We start from the raw sequence: 25,456 nt of genomic DNA, 5'->3' as shown, positions 1-25,456 counted from the left end.
TTCAGAGTGTGTTAGTGGCAGTTTTGGAATTTCATTGCAATTTCTGTCTTTTTCCTCTTAACACAGGTGGTTCTAGGACTTCAACAGTTTATAAGAACACAACTTTAAGCCTGGGCAACATGGCAAGACCCCAACTCTACAAAAAATACAAAAATTAGCCAGGCGTAGTGTCACACTCCTGTAGTTTCAGCTACTCAGGAGGCTAAGGCAGGTGGATCTCTTGAGCCCAGGAGATAAGGCTGCAGTGACCTGTAGTCATGCAACTGCACTCCAGCCTGGACGACAGAGTGGAAGTTTGTCTCAAAAAAGAAAACACACACACACACAATTTTCAGATAAAAGAAAGCTTCCAGGGTGGGTGACATCTAAGCTGACTCCTGAGGATGAATTATATTCTCAAAAGGCAAGATACTGGGCAGAGCTCTTCAGATACGAGCACACTGCATGCCCAAGTGCTGGGGCAGAAAAGCACAAGCCATCTTCAGAGACTGTGCATGGCACCCACAGGCAGCTTTACCTTCAGTAGTGAGTGGTCTGCACATCCATGTGCACAAGCATAGTTTGTGGACTGAATAATAAAAACATCATGTGAAGTCTGCGAAATTCTATCAGGTTCCAAAGGGACACATATTTTAAACATGTTAAGGCTTCTGTTATTGTATCTCCTTTACGGGAAGAGGTTGGTGGGAGGAATTAAGACTAAGAGAAAGTTAAGATGGGAGAGGGCATTGTAGGCACGCTAAGATTTATGGCCTTTCTCCTACAGATAGGCAGGAGAGAGAGACGTCAAAACATACTTTGGGGAGATAAAGTTGGATGAAAATAAGTACATTAATGTCTGTAATGTCCAGAAAGACTACAGAAATCAGACTTTTAAGAGTTTCAGGCAGTGTCCTTTCTCTGTGCTCCCTCTTCCCTTCATTGAATGTTAAAAGTCAAAATGTAAATACAGACTTAAAAGGGTAAATCATTGTTTTTCAACTTTATTCATGTGAACTCAATGTTTTAATAAATTTCTCTTTCCAAGCCACATCAAAATGATTTGTTACAGTGTTGATTTTATTGTTATTGATTATATTATTATTACATTAGCATTTGAATCTGTGAAGTGCTGTAAGACAGTTCGTTAACAATTTGCCATGACACCTCTGCTGGGTAGGAGGATGACACACATCATTATCATTATGATTCAGATTTTCTTTTACAGCTGGTACCATGATAAATGATTTACAGATAAACATAGCAATACTCAAGTTATTTATATCAAGTTAATTAATCACAATGATTTAACATCCTGTTCTGTTATTTAACTTTTCCCCTTTCTATGTTAGTTTTAGATCTAATTTTAGAATAATTAAATTGAATTTTAAATTTAGAACTCTGCATTAGTACCTATATCACATCTGAAAAATTATTAACATTTTCAGATCAATTTTAATAACTGCAGTTCCTTTATTAGGTTGACCTTTTCTTTCCAAATATTTGACATCATTATAGTTGCAGAATAAAAGTACTTATTGACAGTTTTCTTTTGATATTGAAAAGTCCTGCTTCAGTGACTGCACAGAATATAGTAACCACGTTTTTCTCATCTTATGTTCACTTCCTTTGCAAAACAACAACAAACAGCTGGCAAGTCAGAGATACCAGAGTTCTTCCTAACTTCTCTCTTCTCATATCTAGCCTCACGCAGTCAGTCACCAGGACTACTACTTTACTCTCTTTTACATATGTCAAATAGGTTCACTTTGCTCTAGATACAACTTTGAACCAATATGTTTTCTTCCCTACTGTATTTCACTGCAATCTCCACGAATACAGGGCCTTATATTCCTCTCCACTCTATCCTCCACACCCAAGCACACTGCCTAGAAATACAATAGTTGGCTATCAGTTACTTGTGCAATGAACACGTTCATCTGTTGTCACTCTTGTGACTATTTTCTACACTATTATCAGAGAATCCTCTCTAAAATGCACATCCAAACCTGTCTTATCCTTCTTTGCATGTAGTTCATTATCCTTTAAGATAAAGTTCAAACTCTCTTTGGTGAACAAACAAGAGCGTTTATTATGTAGTTCCATTCTAACTCTCATTCTCACTGCATCATCCTTCCAGTGAAAGTAAACACCCATTTTTACTGGGCTTTCTTTTTCTCCCTGACATCGGTCATGTTATTCATCCATAATGTATTTTCCATTCCTTGGACGGGCACTATGCATGCAGGGCAGCTGTTTGGTATTATCTTTTTTCCGATGGCATCCCTTGCTCTAGTTTGGTTTGGTGCTTCCTCTGTAATTTTATAGCTCTTCGTTTCTAATTCTCTCATAGCATGTTTTCTCATGCATATCACATCTAGATTTTAGGTTCTCTGAGAACCAGGATTGTATCTTATCATTATACAATACATGATCCATAAAAACAAACAAACAAACTACACAGAGTATAAAATACTATAAAAAATACAATGCTAAGAGGGCCAAGTATGTTAAGAGCACCCTATTGCCATCCAAATGAATTTGAACAAATCTTTTAATTAAAGACTAGTTTTCATTATCTGTAAATGAAAGCTCTTAGACTCAAGATAGATCTGAGGCAAGTCTTTTTTTAACACTCACAGTCTGTGCTATTATATCTAGAATGATAAAATTACCAAGCAGGGCAGAAGTGAGCAGGGAACGACAATTGATTTGGACTCCTAGAATAATAATCTTTCTCCTTGCTAGCTACAGTATATTAAACGCTTTCCTTTTGGCTTCTAATTCTGTATGTTTTGCTCAAAATTTAGCTGGGAATATTTATTCATTCCTTTGAAACATATATAAACAGTAAGAGACTACTCTTTGAATATAGAAGATCCTGTAACACTTTCTTCCAAAGGCAAAGAACCTATATAACTAGCTATTCTTCGGAAGTTGTCTGTACCTCCAAAACTCTATTTTTAGATTTGCTATTACACCATGCTTCTAATAGAACTGGGTCAAACTGCCCCTGATGACCACACTTTCTGAACAAGGGAAAAGAAGATGGAAAGTGGCAACTACTTTAACTGTCAATTACATTAACCAGTTGTCACAATGATTGTTAATAAGAATATTAAGGAAATTATTAGGGCTTCATATTTTTACTTTTTCTAGTTATCAATAACACTAGGAGTCTATATCATAAGGGGAAACAACTTCATACCCACTATGAAGGTTATGATAAAAAAGATGAACAACAATGCTGGCAAGTATGTGAAAAAACTGGAAATATCATACATTGCTGGTGAGAATGTAAATTGGGGCAGCTGCTTTGGAAAACAGTTTAGCAATTCCCAAAAAGTTAAAAATAGAGTTACCATATTACCCAGAAACTCCACTCCTAAGTATGTTCCAAAGATAGATATATATATATATAGATATATCTCCACTCAAAAACTCACATATGATGAAATATTTGTAATAGGTAAAAGTAGAAAAATACCCCACAAAGAGTAACCAATGAATGGATAAACAAAAGTGGTATATCCACAGAAAGAAATGAAGCATTACATTGATAAATGCTACAACACAGGTATACCCTGAAATATTATACTAAATACATAAAAGAAACCAGACACTGAAGTCATATATTATATGATTTTGTTTATATCAATTGTACGCAATAGGTAAATCCATAGAGATAGAAAATACATTAGGCTGCGGGATGTGGGGAATGGGGAGTAACTGCTAAAGGGTATGGAGTTTCTCTTTTTTTTTTTTTTGTTTTTTTGAGAGGAAGTCTCCCTCTGTCGCCCAGGCTGGAGTGTGGTGGCGCATCTGTGCTCACTGCAAGCTACGCCTCCCGGGTTCACGCCATTCTCCTGCCTCAGCCTCCCGAGGAGCAGCTGGGACTACAGGCATCCGCCACCACGACCGCCTAATTTTTTTTTTTTTTTGTATTTTTAGTAGAGACCGGGTTTCACCGTGTTCGCCAGGATGGCCTCAATTTCCTGACCTCGTGATCCACCCGTCTTGGCCTCCCAGAATGCTGGGATTACAGGCGTGAGCCACCGTGTCCGGCCTGGAGTTTCTTTCTTAGGGTGATAGAAATGTTTTGAAGTTAGATAGTGTTGATGGTTACACATTTGTGAATATACTAAAAACCATGAAAGGGTACACTTTAAAGAATGGATTTTATACATAAATTATAAAAACAAACAATTCTGGACTTTAAAGAATGGCTTTTATACATAAACTATAAAAACAAATAATTCTGGAGATGAAGTTGATGGTTAAGAACAGTAAATATTATATTTTCTTATCCTGAATTTTTTAAATTATAGGGATAAAGTTTTCCAAGGGATTAAAAGAGAAACTATCTTTACACTAAATAATCACACACAGTACTTTGCCTCTCTCTCTCTCTCTGTGTGTGTGTGTGTGTGTGTGTGTGTACTTATTTAAAAGACAAAGGAAAGTATTACATGAAGTTCTCAACAGATGATTGCATAAAATCATGATATACAGAATTCACTCTTGTGATGGCTATATATTAATGGAAGCCAGCTACATTTAAAAAATTATTTTACATTTTTTATATATTGACAAATTATAGTTGCATATATTTATGGTACACAAAGTGATGTTATGACTTTTAAATACAATACACAGAAAGATTAAATTAAACTATTTAACATATCCATCACCTCAAATATTTAACATTTTTTGTGATTAGAACATTAGAAGTTTATTCTTAGTGATATTTAATGTACAATGTATTGAAATAGATGAAAATTTAATAGAAAATAACACTGAAATTTATTTGTAAACATAAAGAAATAACTTTTCTTGCAAGTTATGATTTATAAAAGTTATTCTCTAAGACCTTAATTTCAGTGATAGATCTACTTGATATTTCTTTTATGTAGACCTTTACTACTTATAATAAATAACTTTAAAAATTATTTTCAAGAGGCCTAAGATGAAAAGTTGAGTGGATCAAAATATAGATGGGTTGGAGTTACAGCACTGACCTCTATCTGATTTTTCTTCCTCAGGAGATATATCTTTAAATAAACAATTTCAGTGTTTAGCCTTGTATTCCTTTGGTAAATTTGGTAAATTCATTTTTCTGCTATCTTGAACACTTTGTTTAGAAAGTCCTCCAAGACTTTGTAACCTACACATCAAATGGAATGAATATAATTTTTCTATATTCTTGAAATAAATATTTTTATTTTACATCCATTTTTATGTCTGAGAACTAGTATTTTAAAACATTGAAAAACACCTTTTGTGTTAAAACAGTAAATATTTTCATTTAATATGCATATATCTCCAAGATTAATGCTAAGGCAAAGACATTTTAGAGACTGTATAATGTGTATTTTTCTCAATCTAAAAACATATATAGTATATATACAACTTCAAATTCTCCTCGGAGAACAGGGGGAACAAAAAAATATCCATATCTATCTAATCACATACAGACATACATTTTATTTAATAAGAAAGTCACAACAATTTTTGATACTATAATTTAATTTAGGCCTTCTTATTACAAATACAATTTTTATTTAGTAATCTAGTTTGGAAATGCTGAAAAGTTTTTCATGTTTTATTTACACAAAAGTGTAAATCAATCCAAGGGTCATCGTGAACTGTGGTCCTTTGTTACAACTGCAACCTAATGTTCTATTCAAAATCTTATTTCAAAATACTCAAAATATGATAGAATCTGACTGGCAAATGGTAATAGAGGCAATCATTTACATTCAGGTCTCTTATGAAGAGGCAATGTGTATGTACCTAACATCATCTATAAAGGACCTATATTCTCCAATGGATTTGTTTAATTTATTTGTCAGTATTTCAGCCATAGGTGACTTATTGAAATGAAAAGTTAAACTTCTTCAGCTACAAAGAACAACCAAAACAACAAAACAAACTTCTAGGCTTTTTATTTTTAAAGGCACTCAAGTTTTACAGGTAATTCATCAAACACCACTCACATCCACAAAGAAATCAAATACATTTAATTATGTATTGAAATATTTTGTTCTTACATCTTAAACTATAAGCAAAATCCACTTGCATGACAAAACTGCATAAACAGTAAAACTAAAATGCTCTCATTACAATTTTATTTAGTCAAAATATCATCCAAACTTATATTTGTATCATGTCTAATATTTTTATGATTCACAGTGATATATAAATTAATAATTAAATAATGAACTCAAAGCTCTTATTGCAAATGTCTTCTCATCAGTCATGTTGTTATCTTATATATTCACAAGAGAGGCATTGTTTTAGATGCATGGGATTATCCTTTTCAATTTTTTTGCCAAATATATATGTTAAAAGGAGGAACTGTAGAAGCACACAATGTGTAGATTAATATAATGTGAGATAGTGTATCAGAGGTGATACATGCCATGCAAGCAGCATATTTTACATTCTGACGCACATTTTAAGCCTTCTCTTACTCACGTAATTCAGGCTTCAGATGTATTTCTCAATTGCTCACTGCAGAATAGCTGCAGAACTGAAACAAAACCTTCAGTACAAAAATGACAACCCTTTTGTTTCCACTAAATCCGTATTCTGTCATCCACTGGCAGGGAGTTTTCCAGTCATGTTCTCTGCCAGTCCTTACCAGTTTGCCAATTATACAAGCTGCTTCCCAGACATCAGACACAAATTCCACAAGACTGCTGTGCAAGCGTACCCTAATTAACCATCAGCTTAATTAGACAATTTACTGTGTAATTAGCAGGCAATTAGTCAACACCTCTCAGATCTTATTGACTGCTGTGACAGCCTTTCAGTCTTTGCACATTCCAACATTCCAATACACAACAGCGACCACGTTTCTAGCACTCTCAAACCCTGTACGACATAGTTCTGGACGGAGAAGTGGGTAATATTATATAACAAAGGAAAAAAATCAATATGGACCCTGTCCAATTATTGAGCTGTTTATAAACTTGTCTTTAATACCAGAAGTCCAACATTAAAAATACTTTAATATCTGCTCCAAAATGGTTATAGAGCCAACTTCTTAATATGTTCTATTTCATGTTTTAATGTAAAACACTTTAAATTTACTATGAATTATACCCCATGATTGGCTATGCCTATAGTAACTTGAGTAAATTTTCAATCAGTGTGTCAGAGATCTACTCAATTAAATATCGTTAATGCAGCTTGGTGCAATGACTCACACTTATAATCCCAGAACTCTGGGAGGTTGACACAGGAGGATCACTTGAGCCCAGAAGTTTGAGACCAGCCTGGGCAACATAACAACACCCTGTTTTCAAAAACAAAACCAAACAAAAACACATTAGCCAGGTGTCATAGCGCACACCTATAGTCCTAGCTACTGGGGAGGCTGAGACAGGAGGATCGCTTGAGCTCAAGAGTTCAAGGACACGGTGAATCTACACTCCAGTCTAGATGACAGTACGAGAGCCTGTCTCAAAAAAAGATATCTTACTCATGTTAATAGCAGTTGTAGACACAAATCCTAGAAATACTGATAAAAAGTGCTCTGGGGTAAGGAAGCATTTTTTAGTTTTCTTTGACTGAGCTACGAAGAAATCACACCTCAGCATTTTAACGATTACGTTAACATTTTATGTGCGTTACATGATTTTAACATTTAAATTAACACATTAATTTTACATGGAAAAGCATGTTTACAAATGTATTCCTCTAAGGTTATGTATATGTCATATAATACCCACTGCTCTTTGTAATGCAATTTCTGACCCATATAAAATACTTTCCATTATCTCCAGATTTCATGACTTGTAACTAATGAGATCCCAGCAACTGTTAACAAAGAATGATCCGGTATCACTTTTCTTTTCAGAAATATTACAGAAGAGGATAAATTCTATTGAATAACTTAAAAGTCATAAGATCTTCTGTTAACCAAAAAGAACAGGAAGGAAGAATTTGTGACCACTCCTTCATAGTTTAATTGGTTAACTGCCACGTACATTTTCTAACACCTGATAAACTTCCATAAGTATAAAATCACTATGACAACAGAATTATTTCTGCATTACCTAAACTTTGTCATTAGTAGCAATTGTCTTCTTCTTTTTGAATGTAAGGGCCTGAATATTACCAGCAAGAACAGTTATCGAAAGGCCACAGGTTGGGGGAATCTAGAGAAGTCCACTGTGGCCTTATTGGTACAAGGTAAAGTAGAATGAGATGACGACCGAGAGACAGGCAGGAGCTGTTTGATGACATGATTTGTACAAAGATTCTGGATTTTATTTCAAGGGTTAAGAGAAGTCATTGAAATGTTTTAAGCAAAGAACCATGATCTGATTTAAGATGTCAAAGACCACTCTGGCTGTGGTGCGGAGGCTGGAATTTAGGATAAAAGTAGAAGCAGAAAGACTCTTTTAGGAAGCTGGTATAGTATTCTGTGAGAAATGATGGGTGCCGTGATGTGGGTGGTACCAGTGGAGATGGGAAGCGACTTTTTACCCTTTAATAACTGATTATATAACCATTAATGCTTTAGTCTGGCATACAGATTATGGCAATAAGAATTGTAAGTTTTATTGACAGGGTGTTTTACATGTTACGAATCATTTTAATATCTTTATTTTTTTAAAAAAAATTCAATCTAAGCCTCCCTAGAATATTGTTAAAAGGCAGAGCAGGTATTATGGTCTATTTTGTAATTGAACATGTGGAAGTTTAGGTAAGTTTACTAATTTATTAACAGTTAAATTACTTACAAAAGAGGTGACCCTCAACACTTTTCTCAAAACAAAGGGAGACAACTGTAACATTTCAGTAATAACTAGTATGATTCACTGTGAAAACCATAATTTAAAACTTAAGAGCGTATTGTGCCTCCCCAGCTTTCTGCATGCAAGCTTGTTTTTCTCTTTTCATATTATAATACTTAATAAGATAATATTTGTATACATTTTATTTACCTGTGGATCTCTGTTGTCTATACAATAATATTTCTCTTTATATTGATCAACAGGAGATGTCCAAAAATCACGCCAATGTTTGTTTATTCCCCCCATTTAAAAACCATATACTAAGTGGCTGCCTACCTTATGCTGAGTATTGTAAAAGATCCAAATATCCTTGTGGCAATCTCACATAACTCCAACTACCAGGAGTATAACTGAGCAGGGACCCCAGCTGCTGTGCTGCGAATGAATCCACACCTGCATTTTTATTGCAGCCATGCTTCCTGTGGCTTAGCCAATGACTGAGCAGGGCAGAGATACTAAGCAGGCCCCTTCCTGAGAGACAGGAAGACTCCAGATGGGTTTGTGGAAGCTTTCTTAGTCTGCAAGGCACTCTATGATGCTCCTACTCAACCTTTCTTTCTTCTCTCCCCAATTTATGGCTTGACTTCTATTGCTGTCTTATGGCTCTCTCAGTCCTCTTCAACCCCCTCCATACTGTCTCCCACAGTTATTTCACCTAATCAAATCCATGCATGTTTAATCACATCTTGGCAACTGTTTCTTGGAAGATCTGGACTAAAACCTGCTGCTATATTAAAAAATTACATGTTACTGACAAAATCCAGAAAAAAAAATAGTTGTATGAAATTTAAGGGTTTTTAAATAATGCATTTTCATATACTAAATGTCCATAATTAAAATTCAATATAGATATTATTAATGCAACAGAATATTAAAATATACACTTTGGGTGAGACCTTAAGGGGCATTGAGATAAATCACAAAAATAAATTTTCCCCTTACAGAAATGTTCAAGTAGATGACAAAAATCTGCTTAGGGAACTCTTACACCCTTCACTCCAATATGGAAACAAAATGTTAACAAAAAGTTAGGGGTGTTGGAGATTATGACGTAGTTTCTTTGGAGCATGCTTCTGGGATTATATGAGTCCCACTGTCATCCCAGATCCCAAGAGACAGCTTTTAAAAGGGACCCCTTAGAGCACTTTATATGTGTTCCTTGCAGTTTTATTTTCTCTTTTGGAGGTTGGTGCACCATATACAGCGTCCCACTCTGCTTGATATATCGAAAAGGTCTGAGTTGTATCTTGCTAAAAGATGAGCTAAAAGAGATGCAACTGTACAACAACTAGCCTGTATTCCTAGAATTTGTCAGGGGAAAGGGAATGTAAGATTTTCCTGTGGACCAATGAAGGGACACATATTTAAATAAGGAATGTGAAGTCACCTTAAACTCTGTTCAATATGGTCCCTTGGAAGGTCAAATGTGTTGCAGCAGAGAAAACCTAAGTAACTCAAGAGCTTCCTAGGAGTTTCCTAGAGAGTAAGCTATGACCAAAGATTCAAAAGCACCACAGGGAAGAGTTCCCAAGTGATGGGAAGTATTTTTGAAGAATTTTTGAAGAATGATTGGAGGTACAGATGAGATAAAAGTTAGTCTAAACAAAAGTATGTCTCCTAAGGAATATTATAGCTGTACAAAATAATATTTATCCATGAAAGTGAAAATACTCTTCAGGAGGTAATAATATTTATCAATTTAAAATTCATGATATTGCTGAACAATGTATTACATTCCAAAATAAAACTGTCTGGTTGATAAAAGGAGGGAGGTAGTCAGCAGGTTCCATTTGCAGGGCCTAGTGGTCACAAGATCTGATTTCCAAAGGCTTCCATTCAGGAAAGGGGCCAGGGGGTGGGGTGGAGTTTAAAAAGAATCCATCCCCTCTTGTGTCTGTTGAGTAAAATTCTATAAGAGCTCAGACAATGGAGAGAAGATAACCATTGGTTCATGTAGCTCCACGGGACTTGGGTGGTCACTGGCCTTTTAATATCTGAATAACAATAAATGTCTTCTTATGGATAAAGAATGGTAAAATTAAGGTATATATGATGCAAACATAAACCTGGTGATAAAACCAGTTTTGTCAGAAAAGGGAGTTTGTATGAGGAGAGAAGTGAAAGTTATTGTTGAAATGATGAACAGCAGTTGTATTATAATTAATAGTTTCTCCCAAAGTGAATTATGCAATTTCTTTGCTTAAATCTCTTAACAACAGGTTCCCTGTTTATACAATAATATTTAAATTCCTAACCCCACAGGCCTTTCTCACTGTCTCTACAGCTACTTACACCATTTCATGAGACATTATGCTGCATCTTAAATATGCTTGTCTCTCTCATGACCACGAATATCCATGTGCTAGCCCTTCTCCCTAGAATAAAGACAGTTCAAATGGGAAGAAAACAAACAAAAAATATTGAAAATGAAAAAAATCATAAAACAATTAAAATGATAAAGTAACATAAAAAATAAAATATTGCATATTAAGTAACATTTTAGTATAAGTAACATTTTAGTCTAAGAATTCCTGTGGTCTTAAGTCATCTTATATCTTTTGGTGCATATATTTTCTGAACTACCGTTCAAATTTTCTAAAGTAAATACCATACATACACACACACACACACACACTCGAAAAATAGTATATATAAAAGGACATTAGTAAGAGCTCTCAAAATATATCAAGTCTTGCCCAGATACCTAAAAATGGTACTCTTTGTAATGACATTTTAAGCTAATTTTTCACAAAAATAGAGGGTACATTTGGCAGCATAAAAGTGAGAAACTGTTTCAGACACATGAGATATCATAGAAAAACATGCAAATGAAGAAAGCAGGGCAGGATGAAAAGGGCAATGGGCTTAGCTGAAGTGAAAGAAGCAGATGCAGCAGTGGGGGTAAGAAAAGGTAATTGGTGTGTGATAGGGCAGTCTGAGTGAATATTTCCCTAACAGACCAGTAACTTCCTTGAGTTAGTGACATTTTATTTCTTACGACACCTCATTTCAGAAATAGTGGTACTTGGACATTAAGCACATTGCTAGTCCTTTAAGAAAAAGGAGCATACAGAGAACTGTAATTTTACGAAAACAGAATCAGTCTTGTAACAAAATAGCCAACGTATGTATGCTTTAATAAATCTTTGACAGCAAGGTAATCATGGTATAAAGTATTTAAAACGGGTTTAAAGAATATCATTACACAGTAATGACTAGAATCTTTTTAAAAAGCAATAAAGAAAATACAAAGGAAGGAGAATATTATGGAATTCAATCCTAATTTCAATCAAAGATTGTATCATCTAAACATACCCAGAATATAGAGGTTTTTAACTGGTTAAATTTACAATTCACAAAAGAATTACATGAGACAGAATAAGGGTAAAATCAGTTTCTCAAACAGCAGGACTGTACTTTAAGGAAATTTCCATTAGCCATAATTATAAGAATTTTCCATTAACCTTGACACCAGTTGCTTTTTTTAAAAAAGGAAACTGAATAAGAGGTACTTTCTATTACAAGTTAGATTCATGTACCAGCTAATCCAGATCAAAATTGTACACGTCAATTTATACTGTTAAAAAGTCTATTTGAGTTTCACTTTGACCACTCTACCAAAATGATTAACTAATTAACAGGTGTGAAATCACAGCCTGAAATGGGAAAGTGGTGAAGATGTAATTATATTGGAAAATTGATTAGTCTGCTTCATGGTTAAAAATATTACTTTGTCTATAATTAAAAGATTTTTACTTAGTATTAGAAATACATGCATTAAATTGTATTTGAAAGCATCTTAATCTATATTTTCTACTTAACAGACTAAGTCTGGCAAACATGGTATGATTGTGAACAGAGACTGATTCAGAACTTGAAGGAGAGACAGTGGTGTATTCATTAGATTCTAACTTGCAAGATTTAGCTTCAATATTGAATGTGTACACATGAGTGTGCAAGCATATATACACATTCTTTTGTTGATGAAGAAATGAAGTTTATGTCATAGAAGAGCTTGCTAAATAGTCTTGAAGTGAACACTTGGATGAAATCTCCCATAGGACTACTATATGTGAACTGTAGCAATTTAATAGACAAATTCTTTATAATTTGAGGATGAGTCGATTTTATGAATTTCAATAAAATAAATCTAAGTTATAAGAACCTAGCCAGGTGACAATCAAACCATTAGTACACAGAAGTCATCTCAGTTTTTAGCATGTTAAAACTTTCCCAGATAAAAAGCTTATATTGAATTTGTTTAAATAATAATAACTCCTACTTAACGTATAAGTATATATCAGGAAAACAATATTATGCAATAATCATATAAAAATGGGAAACTAGAACTATAGCAGCAAAAATAATGCACTGGACTACTGTTAATTTATTGTTTCATAGACTTTCATGATGAGGTAATATAGAAACTCTTAATAATAATTAAGTAAATCAGTTTTATTTAATCTTTTTTAAAAATCCAGATCTTGGCTTTCCAAAATGAGTTACAAAAATAAATTGTGATGTACTGTATCGTAATCCATAGAGAATTACCCAGGCTCTAAAATATTATTACATGACATGTTTGTGAAATTTTCAACTTTAAATATTATCTTTAGCATTTATAGTCCTGACAGTGTTATTCCTCAATTCTCATCTCGTTGATAGGTGCTAGCAATTTGTGCAATTTGTGCAAATGCAGGCGCAACTTCCTCTCAATTAAGATAATGTGGATTGAAACAAGTTTCTTGGAATCCACATGGGAGAACAGACAACCTATATGGTAAAAAGTCTGCAAACCTTATTATGAGAAGAAAAACAGAACTATTTAGAAAGGAAAAAGAAAAGGCTTATATGGATAGGACATGAGAGCTGTCTCCAAGTAACTGAAGAGCTGTCATGTGGAATTGTGGTTCAAATTAGAATACTATAATTATTCATTCATCTAACAAGTATGTATTGCATCCTTTCTATCTGCCAGACATTGTTCTTGGCACTGGGCATGCTGTGGTGAGCAAGAAAGACGGTATCTCTCTACTTACAGAGCTTACTTCGAGTGGCTAAAACAGAATATAAATAAGCAAACAAATAGATGACTAAGAGCATGGCAATTTCATATGGTGAAAAGGGCAGTGAAGAAAAAAACAACCACGGTAATGTGGGATGGAAAGCCTGAGTTTTGAATGGTTAATAAGAACTTCTCTGAGGAGGTAACTTTTGATCCGTGAACTGATTAAGAAGAAAGAGCCAGTCATATAAATATCTGAGAGAAGAGAATTCCAGGCAGATCAAACACCAAGCAAAATGGTCCTAAGACAGGGAGGAAGTTGCCATATTGGAGAATTAGAAAGGGGGCCAGTGTGGCTGGCAAAAAAATTGGCATCTGATGACAGCAGATTCACAGAAGCTTTTAAATCAAAATGCTCTCTTGTGTTCACTCTGAAATTGCACAAAGAAATATAAAATTTCTGTGCAATTTATATTTCTCAATAGAAAGATAAGCATAGGTGCCACTCTGTTTGAAGCACTGGGTAGAAAGTCCTCAGCGTAAATGCTCAGGCTGAACTGTAAGTCTCTGAAGAACATGAATACAGTCAAAATTCCTTCATTTTAGACATAAAGTAATGTGGTCCAGAGAGGATAAATTATGTAAAAGCATGATATAGTGGAAATTGCAGGGATTTGTATCAAATAGGCCTTGGTTCAAATCCTGACGTGGTGGATTTCAGTGTTTTGATGGCAGGAGCCATTTCCATGCTGCTACAACCTGATCTGGTCTTGTGATGTGCCCTAACAAATGGAACACAATGATAATTATGTTGTGCAACTTCCAAGCCTTGGCGTCAAGAGGATTTGCAACTTCTCCTCCTGCCTTTTTTGTAGCACTGACAACCTGTGAACACGTCCAGTGTAGTCTTGAAGATGAGACCATATGGAGATACAGGCCTAGTCATGTCAGCTGAGGACCCAGGCATGTGAATAAGATCATCCAGGACCAGCCATCAGCCAGCCACCAAACAATCTGTCAACTGATTGCGAATCCATGAGTGAAAACAACTAATATCATGTGGAGCAAAGGCAAGTCAACCCAGCTAAGCCTTGGCCATATTGCCAAACTGTAGAAACAAGAACAGAAAATGTGTTACTGTTTTTGGTAAGGTGGTCTGATATGCAGCAATAGGTACATGATGCTGAAATAAGTTACGTTTGCTAGTATAACAAAATATAAAACATGTGGCCCTGGCTTCGGCATTGTGAGGCAGGAAGAGCCTTGAAAAACCAAGAGTAAGTTCTTAATAAATGCTGGAAGAATGGTGAACAAACTGTTAGCAGAGGCCTAAAATATGGTATGAAAATTGCTGTTGGAGGGTTGGAAAAGTGGCCTGTATTATGTGGTGACAGAACAATTGGCAAGAATGTCAGCAGTGATAATTTGAAAAACAGAAAGTGAACATAATACGTCTCTAGAGAGAACACTGAACGTGTTCAGTTGAGTGTTTCTACCCAAGTATGATAAGGTACTATAAGAGAGAAAAGAGCTAAAGAAGGCTATATTTAAATTTGCCATGCAAAACAGACGGAATCCAAGGGACCTACGACACCCTCGGTTGGAAAATAAACTATTCTTTATATTTGGTCTCTCCTAGATGGAAAAAAGCTTCTCAAAATAAAGTACCTTAAAGATCCCCTCAAGAGTGTTGCAGTAAGAGAGCTTGTTAAGAATTTAGAAAGACCTAAGGCAGGTCCTAGTAGATTATCTCAGGGCTTCTAATATTCCTAAAGACATTGTACCACAACAGCAAGGCATATCCAAAAATAAAAGAAATCTGTTTAAAAAGAATTATGGATGTGACTTTGGGCATCAGTTTAGTCCTAAATAGAGTCAAAATTATGTTAAGAGAGTTTTATGATGGTATCACCATGAGTTAGGATTAAAAGAAACAATTCAAAGAAAAGAGAGGAATAGGGTGCTATAACTTTATTTGGGCAGGACCAGGCTGAGAAAGCTAATGAGCTGTCATCAGGAAACACCAATAGCCATTTACAAAACAATCAAACAAAGAGCAAAACAAAACAGAAAAACTTAGAGGAGAAAATCAGTAGCCCAGAGAAAATCAGTGGCTCAGAGGGCAGAGCCAATAGTAGATAGGAACAATGGATTAGGGCATCCTTACCAAGGAGCATAAATGGACCCTGATTCTCCATCCCTGGAGCAAGAGGCCCTGAAAACATGTGCCAAACTGAACTTCAAAACTGCTATGGACAAGTGATTGCTATGTGCTTTCCATTTCTCCTGCTTCTAAAGGAGATTTTATCTACTGTGGTTCTCTTGACTGTATCGTTTTGTGTTGGATGTATGGAAGATAGAAAACATGTCTTTCTATATCACAGAATCCTCAATAAAAACAAGCTAAACCCAAATAATCTCATAGGCATTTGGACTTGATGTAGATCATAAGACAATGAACTTTAAGCCTAATGTCATGATTAGATGATATTTTGGGTGTCTTGGAAAGGAGTGGATGCAGTTTACATTTGGGAGGGATGTGAATTGCTCTAACCAGATGGCAAGTTAGGACTGTTCGGAAAGATGGCTGCAATAATCCTTCCCTAGTCATATGCATGTCCCTTTGTGATGTGGTTTTGCAGTTCTTCTCATCAATAAGTGGATGGTATTTACCTACTTAATGAACATACGTTGACTTTGTAACATGCTTTGAAGAAAATACGGAAGTAACACTGTGTAGACTTTGGAGTCTTTGTGCCAAGAGATCTTTCAGCTTCCACTCCTGTCCTCTTGGAACACTGCTAGCCTTATGAAGTACCCTTATCAAACCTAAACCAGCCGCCTTGATAAGACATTGTGAGGCAAGAGAGATTATGAAGAGACAGAGAGAAGGGCTTGGCCATCTCCGCAATTACAGCAATCCCACGTGAGGCTCCAGACACATTAGTGAGAATATCTTGATCCCCCGGGATCCCAACAACCAACTGTAAATGCATGATTGAGGCCAGCAGATACCCTGTGAAATAGAAGAACTGATCATATGTGCTGAACCCAAATTGCCAACCCACATGACTATAGTCAAATAGATAATTGTTGTCTTAAGTCCTGGACAATTTATTTAACTTTTTCAGACTATTATTTCATCTGAAAAATTATTTCATCTATCTTATAAGCAGATTGTGAGGATTAAATGAAATAATGTATAAAAACATTTAGTCTATACATCCTAAGCACTGAATATAGGGTAGCTAATAATATGAATAATGATAACAACTATACCAATGACCTATAATATTATACATGTCCAAGATTGTGATTTAGGAGCAGCTTTGGATTAAGACCAGGGCCTCCCAGGCCAAAGCACTTTCCCCCACACTATACTGTTTCTCCATATTTGTTGGACTTTCTCTAAGGTATTTATTTACTTGTGGAAAACAACAACAACAATATTTTAAATAAACAATTCATTTATATTAATGTTACTCTCATTTATTCCATGATGTATCAGAGGGCAGGACTATACATAAAACACGGATGCAACTTATGAAAAGGCTGATGTGGCATCAATAAAAGGAACATATTTCTAAAACAGATCTTTCTACAGTCATACAGGTTGCATTGCCTTAAAGTTGTAGTATATTCCTTGTCACTAAAAGCATTCAAGAACAGGTTACATTTCTTCTCTCAGGACTACCAACACATGCAGTCAGAAAGTTAGGCCAGCCGATTTTTATGTCTCTTCTTAATATTGTGGGATACTTGTCCTGTTTTCTCAAAAATCTTCTGCATTTAGAGGCTTATACAACAACCTAAGTCTTAAGCCACAATCTATACATTTAGAAATTTCACTGACATTTTCATTTTTAGACATGTATAGATGCACTATAGAAAGCAACATAGAATATGAAAATTTTTAATTGGCCTTTTCTCCTTTGATTGAGATCAATACTCAAAACAGTCAATTGTTTTATGTGTTAACTGTCTGTTCATATACTGGGAAAAAATAAACTCAATATGCTCTTGCCAAAAAATTCTATGTGTTCATTTATCCAGTGAATATTTATGAAACATTTATCAAATCTCTCCTATACATTAAGCTTTGTGCTATGTGGTATAAGGTTGTATTTTACAGAAAGAGCTACAAGAAATACTTTGATGCCAAAAAAGAGCCTTAAATATTTTAAGTTTTTACTTCTTATCATTTTATAAGAGAGACCTATTATATGAATACTTATTTACCTAATTTGATACTTATTAAAACAAAATCTATTCATTTGAGATATTTTCATAATAAAAGTTAATCACAAGTTAATCTATGTGTAGAGAGGGCTTACAAGTGAAGTGAACTGTTGCTTGGGTTTAGATTTGATTTAGGATAGAAATAAATACTTCTTAGTTTATTTATCTGTGTAGTAATAAAGCTATGCAACTTGCAGTTTCATGTTATAGATTTGCAGTATATAATATGTAGCTCTCCAAGAGAAAAAAATTTATGGACAAGATTAATGAAAACAAAATGTTTTTATCTACTTCCTATCAATATAATATGAACACAGGTCAAAGGGTTATTTTATGTGAAGTCCAAACCATTTCTAATATTCCCTCTTAAACAGATCACTTCTCTGTTTTGTCATGATAATTTAGCTTTAATCAAGCTTGACAGATCGATTTCTCTCTCACCTTTCAAAATTTAAACTTGGAGCCCATACACACTTATATAGAAAAATGATTTCATAACTATATTTTAAATATGACTTTACTATCTTTATAAAACATAAATAGAATCTCAAGAAAAGCAATCTTGTTATTTTGAAATATTCTTGAAAAGACTGATTTGAGGAGGAAGAATATAGTTCATAAAAGCCATTTTTGATGTTATTTAACACAAAAGCAAACAGATCTTTTTATATTTGACATTAAAAATCTGATCATTTGCCTTTTTAAAGAAAGCACATACAGCTTTTATATAGACTGCACAGTAAAGAATAATAATATTTCTGTTTACGGAGATATCAACTGGCATTTCACTGTAAGTCAATGGTCTATCGGTGCTGCAGCATATTAGACCTCAATCTGGCATCTACAAATGTCAAGAGTATAAAAAATATATATGTAGGATGAAAATCAAAAGCATGTTCCAAACTCCCAAAAAAATAAAAATAGGGAAACAAAGTTCACATAAACATATTTGCTGCAGAAATCAGTGCAATATTCAGCTGTCAATCCAGAAAAACAACGAGGGAGCCACACTGTCAGTAGGACAGGATAATAAAATTTCTAGCAGATGTTCAGTCAGGGCTCTAATTTTTATTGAACTCCCTTGGTAAGCATTTAATTTCTTTATCATATGCAAGCTTGGCAAATTGTACTTCATCAAAACTGTATTGTGAAATATTAATATTTCATATGATAACAAAACCCCATAGAATAATCTTTGTCATATTAAGAGCATCCAAATTTCACATGTCAAGATTCTGAATTTTAATACATTTTAAACAGATTCTTCAATTGCCATAATAAATTATAATACAGCTAATCTAAATTGGTATACTATAATGTCACAGAATGTATAGTACACGTAACACTTTAATAGACGTCTTTAGTAAAAGGCTATGGGGAAAAAAGTATGTTCATACTACTGAGTTGTATATTACCAGCATTTCATCAATAGGAAAGCATAGAAATAAGCACATAAGATGTAATTAAAAATTCACAAATTTAATCACTAATTAGGAACCAGATAAGGAAACAAAAAAAGTAGACCTCTATGAGGCAAACGGACTACTTGGCAAAATCACATATGGAAAATAATCTTTTTTAAAAATGGCATTACATAAGCTCAAGGTGGCTTCATTATTTTTGTCATTGCAATTTGCACAAATATGTTTAAAATAGTCTGCACAATATTTTGTTGTACCCACCATCAAAGTAAGTGAAATAGGGTTTCCAAAAAGCCCCGCATGGTTACATTTCATGTGCCAAATTTAATTTCCATTTGTTCATAACTCCCCTTTTGAACCAGCATCACAGACTTCTAAATTGATAGATTAAATTCAAATTGGAGGTTTAGAAGGAAGTTAGCTTCCACATTTATTTCTGCTGGTGATCCTAATAAAGACAAGTGCTACTAGGTTACTGAAAGACACAGCATCACAAATCAATGCATGTCACCAACAGCGTAAAGACTGATGTCTCTGATTAATCAGAATTCAATTATTGCAAGCAAAGAAAACATCAAATTCAAAGCAACAAACGCCTTTTTTTCAGCTATAATTCTTCACTTGTGCCCAATTAGCCACCTATTTCGGTTTACATATATATATATTTTTAATAGCATAACTAATATAGTCAGTAAATGGTATCTGAGACTCAGTTTTCTCCAACAGATTAAACATTTGACTATAGCTTCTCAGTAATTTTTAAACAATCAATTGAAACAAAGACAAATATACTATCAATATTCTACAAGGTTATAAACAACGGATTCATGCTATTCTAAAGCTGAATCTAGTATATTCTGTTAATTTTTGCACTTTGTTTAATAAACTATTCAGTTGATTTATTTGAAAAAATAACTTCTCTTTAGATATCTAAATATAAAAAATCTTTATGAAGCATTTTTTCCCTGCACTGTTTTTTTCCTAACTTTTGAGAATTCTCTAGATTTTTCCTGACCACACTTACACATTGCATCTTGTAAAGCTGTCAGAATCAGACAGCCTTAATGTTTTAGCCATAATAATGCCAGCTATTGATCCTAGTAAGAGGAAAAAGAAAGAGAGAATGTGCTTAATGGGGCATGTTTTTTCTCTATTATTTTCTTTGCCTAAGGATAAAGCTGATTCAAATAATGATACTCTTTTCTTAGTCACTAAATTCACACATTCATATACATTAATTATTACTAACTACCAGTTAGTATTAAATATATTGAGAGGTTTAGTATTTGTAATTTATCAACAAACAGTCTAAAAATGTTAAAGTGTGTTGCTCTTTTCGAATTCAAAACCATATAAGGATGCAACCCTTTTGTTGTATAAAGCATCCTACTTTAAAAACATGCATTTATATACTTTGTGTACTTTAAAGACTCAATCTCAATTTTAATACGTAGTTTATTTCCTACTAAGTATAAGATGTCCACTTCCGGGTAAGTAGAAAGTCATACTGTTAAATGAAACTCAGGGTATTTGTTTTTGAGAAAGGTTTCTGTATTCCAAATTTGGGAAGAATCTATCCTATTACCAGTACCAATAAATTACACCGGGATTCTTTTTGACATAAATTGAATCCTAGAATTTCATGCAAACCAAATCAATTATGTCCCTATCTTTGAGCTGAGGCATCCAAAATAATGAAACAATTAATAATACAAAAATAAGAGTTTGTGATTATTAAATGAAAAACTCACTTTTGTAATATTTATATCTTTGTTGCTTCCTAGACAATACAAATGAGAAATGTATGCCTCCCCGTCCTTCCATGGGACAGAAAGGAAGGAAAGAAGCTAAAGACTAATGTGTAATGATAGGTCTTGTCAAATAGTTTAGTAAGTTTCTTAGTAAAAAAAATTCATTATAATATTTATACCTTAATTAAAATATATGATAGATATTTCTATATGACTTCAATAATATTTTCTTACCTTATCAAGAGAGAAAGTTTTGGTCAGGGCAAAACCCCATCCAGCTTCAAAAGCTCTTCGAATCATTGATGTGCTGGTAGCTGGAGTTGCACTAGCAAGACCAAAAGGATTTATAAACTTCAATCCGGCCATTTCTACACTAATGTCCACCAGATCAATAGGAGTGTAAAAGAGGGGTAGTTCAGGCTTGGCAGAAATGGAAGCTCCATATTGTGACTGCAAAATACAAACCAATAATTGGTTTCATATTACATCTAAATTGTCCATAATAATATTTTACAAAAATCACTTCAACACAGCATCCGAATTAACATAGATTACAAAAGTCTGTTTACAATGAAAAAAACTGGCAAAAAGTCAGTTAGCAGTGAACTGAATTCATATAATATCCTATTTTAATTTCAAAGGCAGTATGAAGAGTATTAGCAGAAATAAAATCAATTAAATAAACAAACAACTGTATTTAAAACATACTGAGATTCAAATACAAAAGGGAATAATTTTAGAATTTTTCTCCCTGGTCCAACCCAGTCTATTTGTACTTAATTTATGAAAATACATTTAGTACTCAGAGATATGGGCAACAGCAAGTCAGGGGGCCTAAATTCAATTTCCAGTAATCTCACTACTGTTTAGGTGATTTTAGGAAAGCCAACTAATACGTCCCTGTCTTTTCTTCTCTATCGTTTTCAGTATAGCAGCAGGAATGCTGCTTGCCTAATTTCTACCTCACAGGAAGATTGGAAAATTCAGAAAATCATAAGCTGCAGGGAGATATTTAATTTGGAAAGTGGGTAGTGTACTCATGTGTATTATGGGGGTTTGTTCTTTTTCCTAAAACCAAATAGGTTCCAAACAGTTTATGTCAAAATCTTTGGCACTCAAAACTGTAAATTTACCTTTGTTAAATGATCACTGTAATAATGCTTCTTTGCAGGATTATTGGAATGTTTTAATAAAAACACTTATTCTTAGCACATGGCACACTGAAACATCCTACATAGGTGATTGCTAAATGTTGTCTCCTTTTCTGACTGGGGAGGTTATTAACGATTGCATCAGGCCTTTTGTTTGTAAAGTCTCTCTCTCTCTCTCCATTCCTCCCTCCCCTTCTCTCTCTCTGTTTATCTCCAAAAGACAAATAACACTGGAAAATATAAAAAGGATGAATTTTCTCAGCCAAAGCGGTTACTGAATGGACAGGGCTAGTTAATTCAAAAGTAGAAATCCTTTCTCTTGTGAATCATCACTCAAAAGAAAAGTTATTTGAGCAGAACTTTAATTTTATAGGAGTGTGTCTTGTGTAGATAAAGATTGCCATGACTTGCATAGAAATTATTTCTGGCCCTCCACCACTTATAATGCAAAGCAAAGTTCACTTAATATGTAAAAAGGCATCAAACTTGTCAATTGAAACACTAATGTGTCTCGGGTACATGTAAAGAGATGCCTGATGGGATCCAGGCTTCAGTTATGGCAGGCGCCTTCTCCCAGGGATGTTCTGGGCTTCAAGGCATATTTCTGAATATTGGTTAGTCTGGGTGTGAGCATAATTTTTCTGTCCTCACCTAGGATTGCTATACTATTAAAAGGATTATTAGCAAAGACAAAAACTACAATGTAAAATATAGGAAATTGGGGGTTAATTTGAGGTGTGTGTATGTATGTGTGTCCACACATGGATGTTTACAATGACAACAACCGGCAAAAAGTCAGTTAGCAGTAAACCGAATACATACAATATCATTCTTTTTAAATTTCAAAGGCAGTATGGAAAGTATTATCAATTAAATAAACAAACAAACAACTTTATTTAGAAGATGCTGAAATTCAAACACAAAAGGGAATAATTTTAGAATTTTTCTCCTGGTCCCACTAACCAGCCTCTTTGTGCTTAATTTATGAAACCTTGCTTGATGGTATTTTCTTAGCTTTGTGTAATCATAATATAAATTAAACCAAGCAAGTTTTAGGGATAGACTAAGGAAGAATTTCCTTACATTACAGGTTGATTAATATAGGTAAAAGTATAGAAACACTTTCCCTGTTTTAGAAACAACATTGAGCCAACTTCCTTTGATTCCAATAGCAGAACTACACGTGGTCCCACATACCTGTACTTTACAAGGTGAAATAAATGACCTTATAAGTATTCTTCTCTTTTTATGGCTGTGTGTTGAAATATCTATTTTTCTCAGTCTTACAGATGAATTTTGGTTTGTTCAGAATTGTAGCTATATATGGCATTAGGCAACAGCCCAAGGAGGCAGATATGTATGTATAGTTCAACTTGCATTGCTTAATTTATGTAGTTTTAAATAAATAAGTAATTGCTTTGAAATTCTTACAAAGGTTGCTGCCTTAATACTTAGAAAGAAAATGATTTGGACAAATTTTGCAAGATTTTCTCTAAGCTTCAAAACAAAACCAAACACATCAAAGCAAACAATAAAATACACACATACACACATACACACACACACACACAATTCTTTCAAATGAGAAATACAGCTTCTTATATATTTTTTCTTTTATTCATAAAAGTGCTACTATGTATATGTGTTGTAATATAATCTAAAATCTTCACATGCCATAGGCAGTCTTTTTTCATACTGTGCAACACAGGGCTATTTTTAGCTTTGTCTTTGTAGTGCTATAGCAACTCAGTCTGTTCAACTTCATCATACATCCATGCCCTAATGTACACCTCCTTTTCTGAATTTTAAAAGCCTGTTCCCCCTTTGTACCCTTGCTCAGCAAACTCAAGCATATCTACTTTCAGTTCTCATCACAAGGTTAATTCCTCCCAAATCTCAATTGCAATCTCCAAACTCAGATTTCCAAAAGACTTCAAGGTCTTTGGATGTAGATGCTTTGCTCTTACACTTTAATATCAACTCTTCTATCTCATCATATTCCCTCCTAACGAATATGTTATCTAGATTTTCAATTTTAGACAATACTGTTTTCCCATTCATCCAGTAGTGTAGTAAATAACAGATATAAGGAAACAACCTAGGTGTTGAACAATGGGGATTGGTTCCATAATGGTTCTATTGTAAAAAGGAATGCTATGCTAGCATCAGAAATGATACAGAAGAAAATAATTTATTGACATGAAAGACGGTTTATTATGTACAAAGTAAAACAGTGAGTTAATATTATAATATGGTATGTAAATTCCAAGTTTTTGATGGAAAAACATGTATATCTATTTTGCTGTATGTTTCCATTTACCTATCAATCACAAAAGATAAACATCAACATGCTAGGAGAATTATATCTCAGAATCAGGGTTTTAGATGACCTTTAATTTTTAAATTTTTGCTTACTATAATTTTCATATTTTCAATGATAAATCAAGTTAATTGATGAAATAAATAGATTTGAAGGTATACTAAAACAATTTTTAAAAGAGGCCATGTGTGTTAGTTCATTATCACACTGCTGTTAAAGACATGCTTGAAACTGGGCAATTTACAAAGGAAAGAGGTTTAACAGAACTTAAAGTTCCACATGGCTGGGGAAGCCTCACAATCATGGCGGAAGGCAAGGAGGAGCAAGTCACATCTTACATGGATGAAATTAGGCAAAGAGGGAGAGTTTATGCAGGGGTACTCCTCTTTTAAAAACCATCAGATCTTGTGAGACGTATTCACTATCATGAGAACAGCACGGGAAAGACCTGCCCCCATGATTCAATTTCCTCCCAACAGGTTCCTCTTCTAACACATGGGAATATGAGATGAGATTTGGGTGGGGACACAGCCAAACCATATCACCATGATACTCTAAAATCCATTAAATGAAGCTCAAAGTAAAGAGTTTGCCCTTTAGTTTCCTCCATAGACTGTCCTGAATCAACTATTTCAGTTCTACTTATTACTATGTAGAGCTAGAACAATCAAAGAGACTACTTTAAAAGCTTTATTTTACAAACAGAAAACTAAAGCCAAAAGAGGCTAAATGAATATCTGTAAGTTGCTCCGTTACTGGTAAAGCCACAATAAAATATACAGT

At 34.1% G+C, this 25,456-nt stretch overlaps 1 protein-coding gene across 3 annotated transcripts in view; it reads right to left on the bottom strand.

Moving 5' to 3' along the window:
- DPYD (dihydropyrimidine dehydrogenase) overlaps positions 1 to 25,456 on the bottom strand; it is an 844,938-nt gene that overhangs the window by 408,187 nt on the left and 411,295 nt on the right. For all 3 annotated transcript variants that reach the window (XM_007977863.3, XM_007977867.3, XM_037982468.2), the window contains one exon: positions 21,437 to 21,652. In XM_007977863.3, coding sequence (XP_007976054.3) covers positions 21,437 to 21,652 — 216 coding nt within the window. The remainder of the gene's footprint in view (positions 1 to 21,436; positions 21,653 to 25,456) is intronic.

Source organism: Chlorocebus sabaeus, chromosome 20 (assembly GCF_047675955.1).
Source record: "Chlorocebus sabaeus isolate Y175 chromosome 20, mChlSab1.0.hap1, whole genome shotgun sequence".
NCBI classification, from domain to species: Eukaryota; Metazoa; Chordata; class Mammalia; order Primates; family Cercopithecidae; genus Chlorocebus; species Chlorocebus sabaeus.
Note: the sequence above shows the minus strand (reverse complement) of the source record. Positions and strands in the feature narration are given on the sequence as shown.